General features: G+C 49.5%; 1 protein-coding gene across 2 annotated transcripts in view; it reads left to right on the top strand.

The window, feature by feature from the left end:
- Positions 1-20565, top strand: part of Gsg1l (GSG1 like) — a 194733-nt gene that overhangs the window by 24611 nt on the left and 149557 nt on the right. The window contains exon 1 of one of the 2 annotated variants that reach the window (XM_076942353.1): positions 10174-10357. The exons of the other annotated variant lie outside the window; for it this stretch is intronic. Coding sequence (XP_076798468.1) covers positions 10327-10357 — 31 coding nt within the window. The 5' untranslated portion in view covers positions 10174-10326. Of the gene's footprint in view, positions 1-10173; positions 10358-20565 lie in introns of those variants that run through there. 2 annotated transcript variants of the gene reach the window in all.

The raw sequence follows: 20565 nt of genomic DNA, 5'->3' as shown, positions 1-20565 counted from the left end.
TTGTTCTTATTTTTAGTTATCCTCTGAAACGTCATGCATCTATATGCTTTATCTTAATCATGGCTACCCCTTATTTGCCCTTCTAGTTCCCTCTAGGACTCTCCCACTTCCACCCATCACGTCTCCTTCCCCACTCCATGTCTTCCTTTGATAATTATTATTTGTTAAATCTATTGAGTCCTGTTAGTTCTGGCCACATGCACATGGGCGTTCTGGGGAGCCAGCCAGAGGCCACACTCCTGAAGAAAAGTGACCCCCCACTCACCCAGCAGCTACTCATCATCAGTAGCATCACGTCACGCCTTGGTTTCTGTTTCTGTTTTGTTTTGAGGCAGGATCTTGTAGTGTAGCAATTCTCATGCTGCATAGCAGAGATTTACATTATGATTCATAACAGTAGCGAAATTACAGTTACGAAGCAGCAATGGAATAATTAAATGGTTGGGGGTCACCACAACATGAGGAACCATATTAGAGTGTTGTAGTATTAGGAAGGCTGAGAGACACTGGGTGAGCCCCCAGGGGTCTCCTGTTTCCACCTCACTGATGCAGGGAGTGTGGATATCCATCACTGTGCCTGGTTGTCTTTATGTGCATTGGAGACAGAAACAGGAGAGAGAACTCTGAGTCCCCAGTGTGCATGGCAAGCACTTTCCCAAAGGAGCCAGCATCTTAGCCCCCAGGGCATGTTTCCCACCCAGTGATATCACGGTCCACTGAGTAGCAGTTGCAACCTTCTACACTGAGTGGCTTTCTGTCAGACAGCTTTGTGTACATTCAGGAAGTGGCTCTGTTGTTGTGTCACAGGCAGTGCCTACTAATGCATCTAGCACGGACCTACAGAGTACCTCAACTTGCTATCCAGGAGCTACGCCTTCCCCATGGTACCAGATCTCAGACAGATGGCTGAAGCCACTTATGACCCAGAGAGACCTTAAGCTTGTGATGCCTGCTTTGGGGAAAATCAATAGGTGAGAGAAAGGCATAATTTCTGTGTTTCAGCATGGTGCAGATGTGGGACCACGGAGGCCAGGCTTAGTACCATTCCCCAGGCACCTGAATTCCTCCTGTTGCTTGCAGGGGATTGCAGACTAGAGTCAGGCAGCCCACCTAGTTGCAAATGGCTGGCACAAACCAAAAGAAGAGTCTGTATTGATTTGAGTGAGGGAAAAGGAAATGTGGGTCCACAGATCTGATACTTACCCAACGGCAGTAGAGTCCAGTCTCCATTTCCCAGTCCTTCTGGTTGCATCTCTTTTCTTCCCTGCCTTCAGAACCCTGTCTCAGTTGTGGGTTTTATCCTATGGCAGGGCTCTCTGTGTGGTTCCTCAGCCCCATGTCTGCATGTCTGGCTTGGGATGAGATACATGGGTTATCTGCTCCCCTCCTCAGCTCCAGTTGGGGTGTCAGCTTCAATGGTCTTAATGCTGAGTTGGTGAGGCTAGGAGGTTCAGATGAGGTACTCCACCTTCTCTCACCAGCCTCTCCATGCCTCTGTGTGGCTGAACATCCTGAAAAGCCCTTCTTCAAGGTTATGGGAGACTCTCTCTTATCTGTGATGCTCCATCCGGACCTGACTAGACCCTGTTCTGCATCCACAGCTGAGAGCTCTCTGATGAGGTCATCTGTGAATGGGCAAACAGTCCACTTCGGGAAAGGAAACAGAATAAGGAGGCCCACATGTCCAGTTAGTCTCATTTGAATGACAGGATGGTTACTGAGACTTCCTGGCAATCTCTCAGGTTTCCAGGCTGTTACTAAAATGCTCACACGATTACATCTGTTCTGTTCTCTTTTGACTTTGTATCTAAGGATGGCACCCAGGGGCCTTGTGCACTCTAGGCAGGTGCCCTACCAGCTGAGTTGCTAGGGTCCTGTTTTGACCCCAAGCTCTCTCACACCCACCCTCATTTCTGCTCACTGCTGATCTTTGTGTAGATGTTATTATCTGTTTTTTTTTAGTCGAGTAAACCGAGGCACAGAGAATACAGGGAACAGCTCAAGGGCCCATGTCCTGTAGGAGGCAGTGAAGGTTCTCACATGGGACTTTTGCCTCATAATCCCACAGAGGCACTCTCTGCAGCTCACTGAGGGTGAACACCTGTCCATCAAGTGTAACTGTGACACATGGGACGTCAGAGAAGAATGGTGCTTGAGCGTGTGTGTGTGTATGCATGCATGTGTGTACGCACACACGTATGTGTGGGCGTGCATGTTTACGTGAGGAGGACAGAGGACAGCCTCAGGTCAGTCCTCAGAGACTATCCACCTTGTTTCTTGAGACAGTTTCTCACTGGCCTGGAACTTGCCTCACAGGTTCAGCCTGACTGTCCTAGGAGGCCCAGGAATTACAAGTGTGTGCCACCGTGTGCAGCTTTTTACATGGAAGCTGTGGATCAAATTCGGACCTCAGGCTTGCTGTCCAACCAATGGAGATTCTCCCCAGTACCCCTCTCCTATCCTCTTAAACAGAGCCTGGCTGGTTGGATGTTGGTGATCAGTGCAGTTTCTGTGACCTCCCTGAGGCCAAGGCCCTGCTTCCATGCCTCCTTTACCGGCCACAGGAAGCCTCAGAACCTCCAGGGGGAAATGGCTCCTGCTTTAGTTAGATTGAGGAGTGTAGAGATTAACCACAGGGCCTATTAATCCCTTCTAGACTGCGCGGGTCCGCTCTGAGTCCGATGCCGACTCTTCCTTGTTCAAAAGAGATTAGCAGGTGCTGGATAGGTGCCAGCTACACGCCAGCACCTACCCAAGGCTTCCTGCGTGCTGGTAATAGATGCTCAAAGGAGCGTTAGAAAGAGATAGAAATGGAACACTTGGCTTTCTCTGGAAGTTAAAAGCTTGGTCTCCAGAGGAGGGCTGGGGTTTAGTTCTCTCAGCAGACAATGCGGACTGCATATTTCTAACATGACTCTCATCATTACAGTGGACTGTTTAGAAGCCACAAATGAAAGGAGGCTCTGATGAGAGACTCCACTCTGAAGACATAGCTGCATGGATGTCACTTTCTGAGCATTAGCTCAGTCACCTGCAGGTCAGAGGTGAAAATCATGTAACAGCCAGTGCTAAGAGTGGTCGTAAGAAGGTTCTAGGTGCTTCTCATGGAATGCCTCTATCTTCACAGTCCAGTGAGGAAAAGACATTCTCATACCCATAGTACAGATTGGGAAACTGAGGCGACCAGTGCTGTACCTTGCCCAAAGCCCCATAGTCGGTAAGTAAGGGTAAGGATAGAATATGAGTTCAGGTCATGTGGCTTCCAAACATGTCAGGGCATGCTGGAAGGGTGTGGAGCAGATATGTGGATAGCTCAGCCAGGGCCCTGTTCTGGTAGGGTGAAGACAGAGAGGACAGGCCTGTGGAGGAACTGTGGGTCCCCATCTTCCTGCACAAGCAGAGATGCGGTATCTGCTGGCTTTGAGAGGCCACAAAGTCAAGACAGTATCCGTTTCTCTTGGCTACAGGGTCTGAAAGCAGCCAGAGGGTCCTTTTGTTTCTCAGCTTTTCCTGGTCTCTTCCATTCACACAGCAGCCTCTAACCACATGGGGCTGTTAGATTGAAACATAAGTGGATGAAAATCAAATCAAATTCTAATTAACCACCAAATCAGCTTTGCAACTTAGTTCCTCATTGTCACTAGACAGATGTCACCTGGGCCAGCGACCACTGTGCCTGGCAGCACAGATCTCCATCTGGTTAGTGTGTCCCCTCTGGTGCCCTGTGCCCAATTTTCCCTGCCTTGTCTGTCTGAAATGTCCCCACAGGCTCACGTTTGAACCTTCTGTTCCCACTTTGAAGACTGTGGCACTTTAGGAGGTGGGACTTGGCGGCTGCAAAAGGATGTCGCTGAGGGCCCTTGAAGGTTACTGTCACCTTGGGTTCCAGTTCCCTCTCTGCTTCTTGGCTCACCAGGGTTTGAACAGCTCCCTTCTCCCTACCCCCTCTATCACAGACTGAGCTGCCCCTGTCACTGCTGTGGACACATGGACAAACCACGGGAAGGTAGACCTTCCTCCCCTGAGTTGTTTCTGTTGGGTGTTTTGGTCATAGTGACTTGATAGTAACCAATACAGATGGTATTATGGGTTCAAATTACAGTTGTTCCCAGGACCCAAGGGAATTGGGTGCAGGACTCTACAAAGGTGCCACATCTGAGGATGTCCCAGTCCCTCGTGTAATATGATTGAGTATTTGCATAAAATCTAAACACCCTCGTGTATACTGTAAATCATCTCTAGATTACCTAGAGTATGTAATGAAATGCAAATGATATAGAAATAGTTGTTACACACTACTGTTTAGGAAATGGTGACAAGAAAAATAGTCCATGCATGTTTAGCACGGAAGCAGCCTTCCCTGAAATAGTGTTGATCTGAGGTTCGCAAAATATACCAATGCTGAGTTCATTCCCTTCCTCCTTACCCAGCTGAATGTCCCCAAAGGTCATGTGGTCATGTGTGCTTCCCCACCTCTGCTGACGCTGGGCTTGGTCACATGTTTGGTTGACTGTGAGAATGTGAGTGGATATGGCACCCTTCATTTCTAGGTGAGATGAGGCTAGCTATGTCACAAGGACATAACACATCAGTTAGGGGCTGTTCCTGGCCTGGTCCCATACATGTCAGATTCCTACTCTAGTCAACACTGGACCTCTCAGGGTAGGGCAGCACCAATCTGGAGCAAACTCAGGCAGGGGTGGGAGCCGGGACATCTTTGAAGGCCCCTTACTGATTTCTTTTAGCCACTGTCATGTATTCAGTAATAAACATTTGCCAAGACACAGTCCCTCCCCTCCTGATACTTAGAGTTTGTGGAGATAGCTCTGGCTGGGAAGATAGCAGAGACATAGCAGGACCCCAGTTCTGTCAGACATAACACACTGGGGAGTTTGGCTCTGCTGAAACCAGCCAGCTGGGAGCCAGAACAGTGTGCTTGTCTGATTAGTTTCTTTTAAAAGGGCCCAGTTGTCGACTTGTGATCTCCTCTGTGGGTCGTGCATGAGGCTAGGGAATGGCAAAGGCCTCCCTTTCATAGCAGGGATCCCTTTTCCTAGCTCATTATCTGCCCAGTGACTGCCTTGGCATTTCTCTGCTTGACCACTGGTCACATTTTACTCCTGTGGCAGTCACCGGGGCCATCAAGATGACAGGAGTGTCACACCCAACTGTCAGCCCTTCCTGTCCCAACATGCTGTTGTCTGACTTCAGGCCTTGCTACCCCCAATTATAAAAGGACAGCAGGGGCTGGGTCACCATTCTTTCCCAGAGTTAGAGTTAGGGAAATGCACTCTTGCTCTGCGTTCATTAGTTGATGTGACATCTGACAGGGCCGAGGGAGAGCTGGGGAGGGATGGCAAGGGCTCACGATATGGTGAAGAGATGACCAACCCCTCTAGGCAAGCACAGGGACACAAGGCCTGGGGACCTCTGGAGATGGTGTAGAAGTGAGCCAAGCTTGGAAGAAGGGCAAGATGGATGAACAGGGAACACTTAGGCAGTGAGACTGGATTGTGGCTGCAGTTTCTGCCAGTGTTCTGGAGAGGGGCCCCTGGCGTCTCCTTATGCCCATCTCTACTTAGAGAGAATAGCTCTGATCTCTTTGGGTGTTCGCATGGGGGGGGGGGCACTAGAATTGCTCAGCATCTAGCTTCGACTGTGTGTTGGCCCAGGGCTTCCTTCTTGCCCCTTCTCCTGATGTGGCAGGGCTGTGTCTCCTTGGCAGGCCCAGGATGCTTCCCCTCTTCTGCAGTCTCTGCCTTCTTCTCACTCCATCCAGTCCTGTAGTCTCAGGCAGATGGAATCCCAGGTGTGCTAACAGACACCCCCAGGATGGCACTTTCTCTCCTCTGCAGTGCTCCCACGGCCCGAGCTTACAAGTGGTACTCAGGATGCTGTGGTTACAGTGCTCCAGTTTACAGGCACCTACTGTGCGCCAGGTCCTCCTGCAGCTGATGAAGCGATGGGGTCTTTGGCACATGGGGTCATACTTGTCTGGACATGGATGAGCTTGAGGGGAACCTCATCTCCCTGTTCTTGTGTCTGTACAACCTGAACAGCTGTGCTTGGCTGCTGCAGGTCCTGCTTAATCGGTATCTCAGTTAATGTTAGCTGTGCGAGACCACTCATGTGCTGTCTTTTCTTGGGCTTTATGGTGAGGAACTGAGTCTCTGGTGCTTTGGAGCTTTTAAAAAGGTTATGAGTCAACAAGAGGTAGAATCACTTCACACCTGGCCGCCATCTTCACCATCCCCAGCCATCTGCAGTCCATGCAGGCTCTTAGCTGATTTCCAAGTATCTACCTCTGTGGTTTAGGGGAATGTTCTTATTCAGGGGTTTACACCTGTAGCTCCCTGGAGTGTTGTTATTGTTTACTCTCAGTGTCTTGTTCTTAGGGACCTGTTGAGGCTCCTGGTGTACCCCTGCTTAGCTAAAAGCATTGGCCAGGGGCAAGTCCATCCAAGCCCAACCACCCCATCCCCCACTGTGGTTCACCTTCTCATGGTGGTCTCCATGCAAGTGATAGTCCCCTCCCCTTCCAGGATCTCTGCCAGCCCTGGAGCTGAGTTGCCCCTAAGGTAGCTACTGTGGGCCCTGGGGACAGGGGTCACAACAAACTCCACAGATGTGGTATCTCAGGACCACCGGTTCACTGAAGAGCAAAACTTCATCTTAGAAAGAGTATGGGTACCCAGACAAGAGATCTGAATTCAAATTTTCTCGCTGGCCTTTTCTACTCTGCGGTTTCAGACAGGTTGTAAGTTCTCGCCGGTCAGAACAGGTAACTCCACCCATGTGGCTAGTACAGGGCAGGCTGCAGCTGGGCCTGAGGCAGTGTTATTTCAAAATGTAGAATGTGTCGTTCAGGCCATCTGGATTTCATTCCTCCCTAACTTGTAGTCCTGTGTCATTCTCAGGTTTTCTGGAAGGACCCCCACCCCCACCCCCAGACCACAGTAGCACAGTGTTTGGTAGGGCATGGGACAGTGTCTCTGGGCCTTTGCACGAAGCTGCACCCTGTAAGGCTACTCCATGTTGGCGTCACTGTGTGGACTGGGTCTTCACTACTCAGAGACGCAGTGGGGCTTAGTCACCTCTGGAGTGGGCATCGAATCCCTGACTTTGGTGTAGGGTGCATGCTGCTTTGCCACCTGCATCCTGGCTCCCAATTATATTTTGTTTATGCCCACAGGGTTGGCGATGCTCTTTTCATGCCATAGAGGTTTTTTTTTTTTTTTTTTGTTTTTGTTTTTTCTGTAAGTTTAGAGGTTCTGCATTTATTCTGCAGGTGACGGATATCTGGGACACTTGGGTTCATTTGCCACTACCACCTCATCTCTTCTCAGTGTCTTTGTGTGTGTCTTCAGGGTCTGTAGAGACACTGACTGCTCTGGGGTGCACACTCCTGAGTACACCTTAGCCAGGGACTTCCTGTAGGAGTGCCTGCTGGTGCTTCTTCCAGCAGTGGCTCGATGCTCCATGCTCACATCCCCACCAACGTTCGGTCCCTGGCATTCCAGCACGCTGACCTCTAACCTCTAAAGCCAGCTCCGATTGCTGTTAACTACCAGCATGCAGACACCCTTGGTCAATTATGCCAGAATGCCATGGGACCTTGAAGGAGGGCATCATTGTCCTCCTAGGCCTTTCTCTGGGTTCTATTGATGTCCCAGTTTCTAATGAGAGGGAAAAAGTCGTTTCATATTCTCAGTCATCAAAACTGTACTTGCTTCAATTTGCTACAAGATAGTGGGGACTTTCCTTGAAGGTCAGCACTCAATTTCGCTCTCTTGGTTCTGTCTATGCATGCTGAATAATCATGTCTGAGGGTGGAGACCAACTCCAGTACCCTTGGGCTTGCACACTGCACAGAGATGAGTGAGCAGCAGGCATCATGGTACAGGTACAGAGATCTGGAGTGAAGAGAGAGGACCCTCTACTGATTCCACACCCCCCGGTGGGCTGCTGAGTGAGACAGCATGCATACCTATGCTCACAGCCATTTAGACACAGAAGTGCCAGCACCTCCAGAGAGACAAATTACCACACTATAGTTATGCATTTCCTAAAGAAAGGGCAGCCCCAGAACACAATAAATGATAAAGACAGTCCTGCTTCCTTTGGCTTAGCCCCACCCCCCCAGATAGCAAGCATTTCACCTGTTTCTTCTCTAGAGTCAGCCACAGGCTTCCAGAGCACAGTGGAAACATGGATGAGTTTTGAATTTCCTCCTCTTCTGGCAACAACCAATCCCAGGGGCTCCACCAGGTCTGTGGGCATGGGTCATTCCTTTTCTCCTAATATCCATGTATCAATCTTTCTATCGATACACCTCTGTTTATTCAGGTTGTAGACTTCCTTGGAAGCCTTCTTCTGTTCCCTTAGCACAGAATGGCTACTTCTTGCTCCAAAGTCTCAGGTTCTATCTCAGGCCCTTAGATGCTCTAGCAGGGGGAGGTTAGGAGGAAAAGGGAGAAAGCAGGGTTCTGGGAACCCCTTTAAGGGGACATCCTAATAACCTAAGGACCCTTCTCTAGCACCCTCTCCTAGAGGTTAGTATGTACTCAGAGGGCAGAGGACTCTGGACACATGGTCTAGGTAGGTGTCCAGGGACATGCCCCGTGTGCTGATGCAGTGGCCTGCCCTTAGCCATCACTCTCAGTATCCTTTCAGTACCCAGAGGAGGCTCTTTCTGCCTCAGGACCTCTGCATGCATGACACAGCCTCTCTCTCACCTCTTCATAAAGTCGCTCCCACAAAGGGACCTTCTCTGAACTTCTCCCCTGGACCGTCTGGGTCTCCCCTTTGATGCATTTCTCCTTCCTGCATGTTAGCAATGTTGTGTGACTTTAAAAAAATAGTATATTACTTCAGGTCGGCCCCCACTCTGCAGGTTTTTGTATACTTAGCGTGAAGCAGAATGTCAAGCTGTTGACCTTGTGCTTGTGAAATGTTTAATCAGGGTTGTCACGGGCCCATAGCTGAGGTAACAGAAGCTCAGAAAGGCTGAGTAACTGGCCTTAGATCACACAGCACTCGAATCTGGACACTGAGATTTCAGCCTGCTTGCCTTCAGAGTGCTGGTTTGCAGAGCTTACTGCAACCAGATCACCACATGCTTCGTGCCTCGGAGGGTATTAATAGGGTTTGTTCAAGGGGAGGTGGGAGTGTAGAGGAGGAGTGGCTGACTCAGCCTGGGACAGGGGGGCGGCTGCCTGGGGGAGGCGGTGACCTTGGAAAGCAGTTCTAGGGATTGTGAGGGAGCCTAAGAGAAGAGGCCCAAGCCAGGCTGGCTGGGACTCACTCCTTCACTGTGGGACGCAGTTTGGGATTGGCTGAGCTGATAGGGCTCCTGGAGGTTCATAAGCAGAGACATGACAGGACCCAAGTTCTGCTTAGAGCATTGTATGAGGCTGGTGCTGTAGGCAGTGAATTGGGTCTTCAAGTCTTGGTCAGCTGGTTAGTTCTGATCTAAGTTTGGCTGATGAGCCAAGCACCCAAATTATAGTGGCTTTGATGAGTTAGAAGCTCTTCTCACGTAAAGGTCCAGCCAGTCAGACATCATACTCTGATGGGGGCACCGTGTCCTTCTAGACAGACATTTCATTGCTTCCAAGGTCTAAGAGGGCCACCATCACAGCAGATTCCAGCCCCCTAAAGAAAAGGTGAGTTGGAGACTTGAGACCAAAGAATGGGCTCAATTTAAACTTAAGAAGTTAGAAGATCACTCCTCAAAGTCAAGGAGTCCACAGGAGGACCCCAGCAGCACTGGCACTGGGGCCACAGAATACGGGCTGAGCAGTACGGCCTTTCTTGGATGGGCCACTGTTTGTCACTTCTCTTCAGTCCCTACCCCTCCTAAAGCTGAGCGTCTCATGCTGTCCATCTTTCTGCAGGACGCATCCCTCTGTCCTTGGGGACTGTGAATTGTCCTCTTGGCTGCTGAGCTGGGACAGACATGCAGTGTGTCTGTGCTCTGTGCTAAAAAGGTCTTTCTTCCTTTCATCCTATTGAAGGCAGTTCCCAGGTTGTCAGCCTCCAGAGTCATAGGTAACCAGGCAACCTTGTCACATGGCCATTTGGGTCATGTGGGGGCTGTTCATCATTTTCCCTGAGGTCCCTAAGGAGGGAGAGAGGCAGCCTAGTGAGTCCCAAGGCCTCAACAAAGGACTTTCTCTCCCTGCTGTGGAGCTCTCGACAGGACCATAGCCTGAAAGTTGATGGTGGTCACCCTTCCCGTATGATGCAGTCCAGATCCTGTCTGAGGTGGCTGTGGGTGGCCAGGCTGCAGGTAGATTTTCAGTCAGAGCCCTATGGCAGCTTGAAATGACATCTCTCCACCGTTGTCCACAGCCTGGTAGGTCATTTGGTTACCCATGATGTTTCCATCCAGGGATCCCAGCAGCAGACAGTCAAGGTATTTGCTGCTTCTTCCAGTGCTGAGTGTTACTGAGCTAAAGGAATTTAAAGAGACTGACAACCAGAGAAGTGACAGGGTCTTGTGGTTCTGGTAGGGAGTTAGGTCTGGAGAGCCAGAAGCTTGCTCCCCAGAGGAGCTCGCAGAGGACCTCCTGTAGCGTCATCGGGGCATTGGAGCTTGGGGACCTAGGTGCTCTTGTCCTGTTCTAGAGGATAACTTATGAACTGTAGTCACATCTCCCCCAGGGTCTTGGTTCTCCTGGCTAGCTCTTCAGGATGGGGCTAGCTTCAAGACAGGATGCTGTCCCTTCTGAGGTTTCCATAGTGATAAATCCCTTTGAGGAGCATCTGAGGCCTTTGCTGACTTACTGAAGATCTGTGGGAGTTCCCTCACACAGGACCGATTCTGTGGCATGTCTGTCATCTGGCCAGTTCTACCCCTGCCACCTGGGTTTCCCAAGAAGTCCCCCTTCTCTTTTTGTTTTTGTTTTTTTGAGGTTTCTCTGTGTAGCCATGGCTATCCTGGAACTTTCTCTGTAGACCAGTCTGGCCTCGAACTCAGAGATCTGCCTGCCTTTGCCCCTATAGTGCTGGGATTAAAGGCATATGCTATCACTGCCTGGCTTTTCCCCCTCTTATTCTTGAGGCAAAACCACTTCCTGTTTTCTGAAGCCATCTCTGTTAGTAGTGGACACTTTTGGTCCATGTTCATGGACATGTGTGCAAGTGTTTCTGTGAGGTCACATGTATGTGTATGCTCATGTACGAATGTGTATTTGTTTGTTTATTCAGCAAAGGTAGATGGGCAGACCTGTGCTCCACAACCCACACTGGAGACTCAGTGAAGAGGCCAGGTATCCCAAACTTGATGAGCTGAGTGTCCACTGGGGACATAGATGATGAGCACCCATAAAGTCTTGATTTCTATCAGGTGTGGGGGCTGCAGTGAGATTCTGCCAAGAAAGGGGAATGAGTGGTCCAGTGTTGTAGTGAAAAATCAGGAAGTTCTCTTTCAGAGAATGAGCCCCAAAGGGATCTGAGCAACAGGAACAGCAGACTCAGTGACTGAGTCTAGACAGCAGAACTTCAGGAAGTCAAAGTGCGGTATCCAGGGCAGGAGAGGGACAGGGACAGCTGTGCTGGTTGGTTGATTTTTTTTCCTCTCTGTACAAACTAGACTCATCTGAGAGGAGAAAACATCAGTTTAGAAAACTGCGATCTGATTGGCCTGTGGGCAAATTATGATTGATGTGCAAGGACACAGTCTACTGAGAGTGGTTTAGGAACACAGTCTGGGCAAGCACAGAAAGCAAGCAGTAAGCAGCATTCCACCATGGACTCTGCTTCAGTTCCTGCCTCTGGTTCCTGTCTTACATTCCTGCTCTGAGGTCCCTCAATGTTGGACTCATAAGCTATAGGTGAAATAAACTTTCTTCTCCAACTTGCTCTGGTCAGAATTTTTTTATTTTTATTTTTATTTTATTTATTTATTTATTTATTTATTTATTTATTTATTTATTTATTTTGGTTTTCCGAGACAGGATTTCTCTGTGTAGTACGTAGTTTTGGCTGTCCTGGAATTCACTCTGTAGACCAGATCTGGTCAGAATTTTTATCACAATAGAAAGCAATCTAGGACAACAGGAAAGGGATGAAGGACATCCCCCATGTAAGACAGCTGTCCCCTGATTCGTCTGCACTGGGCACACTTTAGGGACCTGTTTGTTGACAATACATATACCCGTACCCCAGCTCCTGGGCACTGTTTTTTTGTTGTTATTTTTAATGATTTTTGTAATTTAATCTTAACATTTATTTACTTATTTATCTCTCTGTATGTATCTGTATGCATCTGTATGTTTTTCTCTCTCCTTTTGTATAGCTGTGTCTCTCTGTGTGCCTGTATGTTTGTGTGTCTGTGTATGTCTGTGTGTGTCTGTATGTCTATGTGTGTGTGCATGTGTGTTTGTGTGTGTGAGACTATATGTCGATGTGTGTGTATGTGTCTGTATGTGTATGTGTGTGAGTATGTGTGTGCGTGTGTGTATGTTGTGTGGGCCACAACACCTTGCCAGTTGTGTAGTACCTGTGTGGAGGCCAGAGGACAGCTTTCAGGAGTATTTCTCTTCTGCCAGTGTGGCTCCTGAGGGGGCGGGGGTTGGCAAGCAAGTGACTACCAGCCAAGCGATGCTGCTTTTTGTGAAGTATGTAACTCAGATTGGCCTGGAAATCATGGTGATCCTCCCGTCTTCACGTCCTGAGTGCTTGGATCATAAGCATGTTCCATGACACCTGGTGATTGTTGCTCTTTTTAAGATGGGCAGTGAGTGTTGAGATGTGTCACTTTGTCCCTCCGGCCATGGCAGGGACCTTATCTATTTACTCTGTGATGGAGGTTCTCAGAGGCCCAACTGGGAGATGACACGATCTAATTCACCTCTCTAGAGGTTGGAACAGCCTAGGGGCCACTAAGAGGAAGGCTGGGAGGCCACCAGCAGGCTGTAGTTGTGGTCTGGATCAGAGACTGTGGAGATAGCAAAGTCCCCAAATTACTACAAAGTCAATGACATGAAACAGCACAGGCCTACTGTCTTCTAACCCTTATGTTAGAAGTCTCAAGTGTGTGGCAAGACTGCCTCTTTCTGTAGTCTCAGCTCCTCAAGGCTGCTGGGACGCCTACCCTCAGGACCTCCGCCATCCTGAAAACCCAGCCTGCCCCCTTTGAGGATCTATGATGTCACTCTTCCTTCTTCTTGATCAGCTATCCTTCCGTTCCTCTATTGTTCTGGGGAGAGAGCATCTGACAGAAGCAATCACCTAGATTTCTCCTAGCTCACAGTTCCATGGTGGGAAGCTATAGATGTCTGTGGAGGCTGGAGTCTGTGTAGCTTGCTTGCAGCTTACTGGCTGACTAGGAGGCAGAGATGGAACTCAGACTGGAATGGGGTGGGGCTATAGCCCAGGGCTGTTTCAAGCAACCCACATCCTCCAGTGAGGCTCCACCTCCTAAAGTTTCCACAATCTCCCCAAATAATGCCAACAGCGGGTGCAAGTGTCACATGCACTAGCCTGTGGGAGACAATTCTCACCTGAATCCCCATTATCTTCCTCTTTCTCTTCCTCTGATCCTGCTGCTTCTCTCTTAGAAGACCCCTCTGATGCCACTGTCCAGCCTAGATGATCTAGGATAATCCCTAACTGGTGGGCTTTACCCCAGTCATATATGCAAAGCCTCTGCTGTGTAAAGAAACTGCAAGACTCTAGGGGTTAAGATGGAGCATCTGGGCAGAGGAAGCATTACTTAGACCGTGCAGTCAGGGTCTTGTGAATAATAGAGGGTGAGATCTGGGGCCCCCTTACCTCCTGGGTCACTCAGATGTCCCACTAACTAGGCAAACCCTCTTTAGCTTTTCTCTTTGCCTAAAGATACCATGGCAGCTCTAAGGGCAGATGTGTGGGTCCCGGTTTGTTCCTGGGTGTGTTCTAGGGGTAGGGGGAAAGGCTCTCTGTGGTCACAGAGAGGCTTACTGACTCTAGGGGGCACAAATGTCCACCTGGCCTCTAACTGGAGGGTGTGGCCCATCAGTCCACTTCCCCTTGATTGGAATTTCATAGTGTATTAGCTTCCTATGTCTGCTTTAACAAGTGACCACAAGCTTGTCATCCTCAACACTAACTCATGATTGTACAGCGTACCTTAGGTAGCTGACATCTGGCTGTTGCAGGCTGCTGTTTTTTTGAAGGGTCTAGGAGACAAGCTTCCTGTTTACTGCTGATATTCAGAATTCCGTTCCTTAGAGATGTAGGACCTATGTCTCCATTTTCTTGCTAGCTGTGTGTTGAAACTGCTCTCAGCTTTTCGCAAAGTGCCATGCTCCTTGGATTCTAACTTCCCTTCTTCACCTTCTGACCTAGCGATGGAGGGTGGATACCTATTGTGGCTGTCGTCTCTCTGATCTCCATGCTGTTCTCTCATCTCCTCACCGCTGCAGTTCACAGTACCACAAGTCCCCCATCTCAGAGCCTGTAACCTTCACGAGAGCATAGCTGTCACATCCTGTCATGTCACCTCAACAGGTTCTGAGGATGAAAGTGTAGAGGGAGGGGCATTACTGTGCAGGCCACATAGGACACTAATGAGCAATTGCAATGCCAGGATGAATGCTTGGCAGTGCCCCAGACACTAGAAAGATCCTAAGGGAGAAACTGTCTTAATTCTCATTGCGCAGCTGGAGAAACTGAGGCTTAGCGGAGCTAACTCAAGCAATGAGCGGAACTGTGTCACCAAATGGATGCTGCAGTCACGGTCCCCCGCATCTCGGGACGAGACCTTATTTGGAGAGAGTCCCTTTACAGCATGATCAAGTTCCAGTGAAGTTGTTCCCTAGGCCCTAATTCCATGCAATGTAGGGGAATGTGCAAATGCTAATGAGAAAGAAAATACCTGAACATGTACATGTGAGGAACAGAAAGCCTGGTGAAACATTCTTCCCCATAGTCCTTACAAGGGGCTAACCTGCACCACCGGCACTTCAGGACAGTCTGGCTACCCCTTTCTCTCCATCTTTCCTCACGGCCTGGCAGACTGAGAGAGCCTCACAACACCCACCCAGATACTGGCTTTCAGCCCCTCCACACCCCTCACAGGACCCTTTTGTAATTCAACAGACTGAGGCCAGTTGGGCTGTGCCTAACATCCCTGGCTCTTCTTGGGGCCTCTGGCAGCAATGTGGGTTGGCCAGGAACCAGCATAAGGAGAGGCGGCACAGAAGCTGCCTGTCCGAGAGAGGAGGCCCCGAGCTTCAAGAGAAGCCAAACTGGGCCTCCTCCAGCCTCCCTTTAGGCTCTGCTTCCGTCTTCTGCTGCCAAGTACACGGAACACTGCCATGGGCAGCTCTGCTGTGCCAGCAGTGTGCCTTTTGGCTCCTGACTCCAGGTTTCAAGGTCTCTGGAACGATCTTGCTGCCCGATAGACCTGCCTCTACCTTTGGATTTGACTATCTCCAAGGGTGCACAATACTCCAGGAGATGCTTTCCACCCCAAATTCCAAACCTCTGGCTCCAAGGTTGGGGGTGGGGATTATGATAGAGAGGGAGTGGAGAAAGTCAACAGTTGTCAGAGGGAACTCTGGGAAGGCCTGAGGAGTGACACGTTGGAGGGGTCTCTCAGCCTGGTCCTCTTTGCAGAGCTTGCCACCTATATCTTGTCTCCAGCCCTCCTGACAACTATGTTTTCTAGGTAGCCATGTCCTTCCAGCCAGGCTGACTGGCCACTAGCTATGGTTTATCTCTTCTGGGAAGCTGGAGGACTGGTTGACTGGGCAGACTCCTCAGGGCTGGGTACAGGTAGAGGCTGAGGAAGTGAGGAAGTTTGTGCTCTGGGGGTATGAGGAGAGAGATTTGGAAGCCAAGATGAGCAGAGGGAGTCTATGTTGGCCCGAGGTGGTTCTCTGTCCCTGTGGCCCTTGATTTGAAGAAGAGAAGACTCTCATCTCCCCCATCAATCCTCTCATGCTAAAGCTGCCTGAGCAGGGTCTATTTCTGTCAGTCAGCCTCCAGATAGAGTTGTTAGACTGCAATGAAGTGCCAGCAAATTGGCTCAGTGGATGAAGGTGCTTGTCACTAAGCCCCAGACTGACCTGAGTTTGATTTTCAGAACCCCCATGGTAGAAGGAGAAATCTGATTCCCGTCATTGTCTTCTGACCTCCATGGGAATGTCACGGCATGCATGGGCCACTTACAAAATGAGTAAAAATGGAATCAGAATGCAAACACATCTGGGCTCTCCTGACTTTCTTGCCTCACTCCCTCCATGCTTCCCCAGAGCGTCAACATGCCACCTCACAGTTCTTTCGAGGCCCGAGTGACTCCACCACCCTTCTTGCTTTTTCATTTCCTCCTCCTGCTGCTACCCCTGCAGCCATGCTGAACTCGTTTCTGTCCCAGGACCTTAGGATGTACAGTGTTTTTCCCCTTAGTCTTTATCTTCATTTGGTTCCAGCTGGGATGATCCCCCACAGGAGAAAAACTGGCTCTGGTCAGCCACACTCACCCTGCCACCCCTCGACAGTACCTGTGCCACTCAGAGTACCCTTTTATATCACTGTCTGTCATTTTATTATCTGTCTGCTATGCTGGGATGTAAACTTCCCACCTTATTTATTTGCAAATCCTCAGTGCTCCCACATTGCCTGCACATAGTAGGTGCTCAGTGAATTTGTTTTTATTGGATACAAAAATAAGGTAAAAGATCCCAGAGTCCAGTTGCTGGGAGCTTAGACACATCAGTTGTAAGGAGCTTCAGTATCCCTGCTCTGGCTGCTGTGAGCTGTGTACCCTGGTTCTAAAAGTGGCCGGGGACAAGGCTACCAGTTGTGGGTGACAAACAGGAAGAAAACAGCTCTGCTAAGGCCACCTTGAGGCACCATCTAATCCAGAGTCCAGGGGCTAGCCTTTGTCCTGTGGACCCTAGGTGCTACCCCATGACTATCCTCCTTTGTTCTATAGTCCCTGGTTAGGGATTGTGGCTTAGGCTTCCAAGACTGGGCTCTGTCTGGGGACATCCTGGTCTGGGCCCCAGCCCATTCTGGGTAATCTAGCAGATAAGGGTTCCCAGAAGCCAGAACTGCCTTCTGCTGGCATCTCTCAGGACCCAGTGTATTTATTAGCTATGTCATTAGACAGCTGTCCCTCAAAATGCTTCAGATTCTAAAGAGACAGCCCTTGTCATCAGTCTGAACACTGTAGCTGACAGCCCTGTGTGTCTCCTGGTGTTCACGCGCGAGCGCATACACACACACACACACACACACACACACACACTCACACACTCACACACACACACACACACTCACACAGTTGTCAAGTTCTTAGATGTTACAGTCTGCTTGGCACAGCCCCACACTGGACAGACCCAAGCTGTTATTGGTTACACCTCTGTTCTTTCTGGAAGAGGGCCAGAGTCACCTGTGTGTGCTAATGGGAAAGAAGCATTGGCCCAAAGGAAGCCCAGAGTTCTGCTGCCTCTGTGACTAAGCCACTGGGGTCTGAGGGATGGGAGGTCTAAAACTCCCTTCCCTGTTCCTGTGAGCCGGGGACATACAGCACAGGGCCCATTGAGAGCCTGAGCCATCCACTCCCAGCATAATCCCCCTGGATAACCAGTTTCCTCCTGCACACCTCTCCACAGAGAAGCTGCTCTTTGTTAGACGAGGAGGGAGGGCCAGCTGGAAAGAGCCGCAGTGCTTGTGGGCCTGGGCTGTGGCCAGTGGCAGAGCACCTTCCCCACATGTGACTCTGGGCTCAAACCCTGCACTGGAGAGGGGTCTTGTTTCTGTGATTTGCTGGGCAAAGTCAGATCTGGGGCTTTTAAAAAAGAAAACCAACAACTAGAATTTTAAATTACAAGGGAAAGAGGCTGCTGCTGCTGGCGAAGGCTGCGGAGGAGGGAAAGCGCACCGATAGGAAGCAGTAATATTTCTTTCTCGACAGTAAACAACTGCCAAATACCCCCCCCCTTCCGTGGCACTCTGAGAGCATCTATGGGAAGCTTTGAAAGCTGCACGTCATGAAAGTTATTGGTTTTGTTCAAGCTTCATCTGATGCTTGCTTAAGAAAATAGATCTGGTTTCCCCTCTTGCAATAGTCTGCTGGGGAAAAGCAGCACAGAACATCTGCCTCACGTCATCGTTAGACATTTATGAATAAACTGGCGCTGGCAGACCGAGCAGACTTGGTGAGACACAAGGCCCAGCCAACTCTGGTTATTTCCCTGCAGATTATCCGCTGACGGATTGGCCAGAGGAAATGTTCTGTCCCAGTATAGGGAAACACAGCGTTGTCCCAGATGCCACTCTGGCTTAATTCTTAAGCACAAAGGATATATACACAATATGAGCAAGCAAGGAGGAGAGAGTGCTTGATGTGGGCAGGGGGACAGACAGACCTAGCAGAAAGAGCACAGGCCGTGCGCCCACTCTTCTACACTCTCGGCTCCTGAATCGTTGGATAAGGACCTTGTAACTGATGTTTTCACTGCTATGCCTCTTGAGAGCCATGTGCTCCTCTGCATTTCCCAGCCTCCTTTGTACTTGGGCCAGTCATGTGATTAGTCTGGCCAGTAGAGTAAAAGAGGAGGTGGCATGTGTCACTTTTGGACTGAGGCAGGTAGTGATACAACCATGTCTTGAGCTTTTGCTCGTGCCCCTGAGCCTCTGCATGGATGAGTCTCAGGTAGGGCAGGAAGCCCAAAAGGAGCCTCTAAGAGCTTGAGGCGGCTGTTGTGACAAACTCATGAACCAGAGCACCTTAAAGTATGGAGGGTTAAGCTGGGTGTGGTGGCACATGTCTTATATCCAGCACTTGGGAGGCAGAGGCAGGTGGATCTCTGTGAATTCAAGACCAGCCTGGTCTACAGAGTTCTAGGACAGCCGGGTCAGTGTATAGAGACCCCATCGGAGAGAGGGGGTATTTGGCTCCATCAGGGTGGGAGGGCATGGCATAGCTCACAGCAGTGCAATTATATTCAGAACCCCTCACATCCTAGAGGATTAGGAAGCAGTGGCTGGGGCTGGGAGCGAGGCTGGGCTATATAACCCCCAAGACTTATCCCAGGGTCCACTTTATCCAGCCAGATCCAGTCTCCTAAAGCTTCTATAGTCCCTCAAAACAATGTCACCATCTGGGGGCCTGCATTTGGGCACATGAACCTGTGGGGATATGTCACATCAAAATCCCAGCATCACCCCAAGTAATCCAGCCATATTCTGAGTTCCTGTGAGCATTTCTGTGGGAGATGGCATTCTGACTTGTTCAAGGAACTACCGTGTGATACTTTCCTATGTGATATTAATATTCTCTATAAAATTAATATTAATGATATGAATACTGATATCCTGGTAATGTTCTGAGAAAGATTGCCTTGTTCATTTTAATGAGTGAGAACCTTTCAAAAGCCAAATGTACGTTCTTTACTTAATTAATGGAAACTTAGGTCACTTACAGCCCTTCACCGTTTTAATTACGCTGCCACCAGTGATCTCGACCTTGTGTGATTTTGCCTGAGTGTAAGATGAGTTCCAAGAAGTGGTGTCTCTGGTCACAGAGATACATATTTCTCAGAGCCTACACTTGAATAAGTCTGAGGACAGGGTGCTTCTGACAAGACATGTGGAGAAAATGCAGACTGAAAGTGATCCTGTATTCCTGTGACTGATAAAGGTCAGGTGGATAGGAAGGCTGTGGACTGGTTTATAAATGAGGGGTATAGGCATGGGTGAGGGTAAGTAGGGGTATGTGTGTGCATGTGTGTGTCTGCATGTGTATATGCGTGTGTCTGCATGTGTGTGTGAGTGTATGTGTATGCATGTGTATGTCTGCATGTATGTGCAGGCGTGTGTGTCTGCACATGTGTGTATGCATGTGTGTATGCATGTGTGTGTGTGCGTGTGTGTGTGTGTGTGTGTCTGAATGTGTGTTTACTTCCTAGGGCACTGGAGTTCTTCCTTCAGTGACCTTTGTTTGGAGAAATGGGTGCTGTGTCCTCAAGGAGAAGTGAGATCACACTTTTGTGTTCATCAGTGAGGGGTAACTTCAAACAGTGTTCCTTCTTCTCTGCCACCGCTGGCCTGGGTGGATAATGAACTTTCTGATTAGAGGAGTGGCATAGACAAACCTTTTTAAAAACACTGTAGTCTTGCTACAGGTGCTCCAAGAGACACTGTGGTGACTTGTACTCCCCTGCCTCCACGCACATGACTTTTGATGTTTATGTGGATGTCATAGCGACTGTTTGGTCTGCCGTGTCCTTTGATGATGTATCTGGAGAGTCCTTACCTATTCCGGGGCTATTTTTGGGTTCTTTCTTTTTCCCTGGGATCTGGGTTTCAATGTCAGCTAGCTTTTCTGAGAATGGCACATGGGTGCCACAGTCTCAAGTGCTTCTGTGTGTGAGTGAGATCTGCTGCTTGACATCTCTGTGCTTGAACCTGCCACTCACCCTCCTGGAGCCTCCATGGCTTATGCCTCTCATCTCACAAGAGGAATCTGTTTCTGTTTCTCTCTTTTTCCTGATAATGGGTTGGGGACCTCTCACTGTTGGGCTGCCAGATGGCCCCTTGAGCCTGGGGATGCTGTCAGATGATCAT

Source organism: Arvicanthis niloticus, chromosome 1 (genome assembly GCF_011762505.2).
Source record: "Arvicanthis niloticus isolate mArvNil1 chromosome 1, mArvNil1.pat.X, whole genome shotgun sequence".
Taxonomy (NCBI): domain Eukaryota; kingdom Metazoa; phylum Chordata; class Mammalia; order Rodentia; family Muridae; genus Arvicanthis; species Arvicanthis niloticus.
The sequence above is the reverse complement of the archived record's forward strand: the minus strand, read 5'-3'. Positions and strand labels throughout refer to the sequence as shown.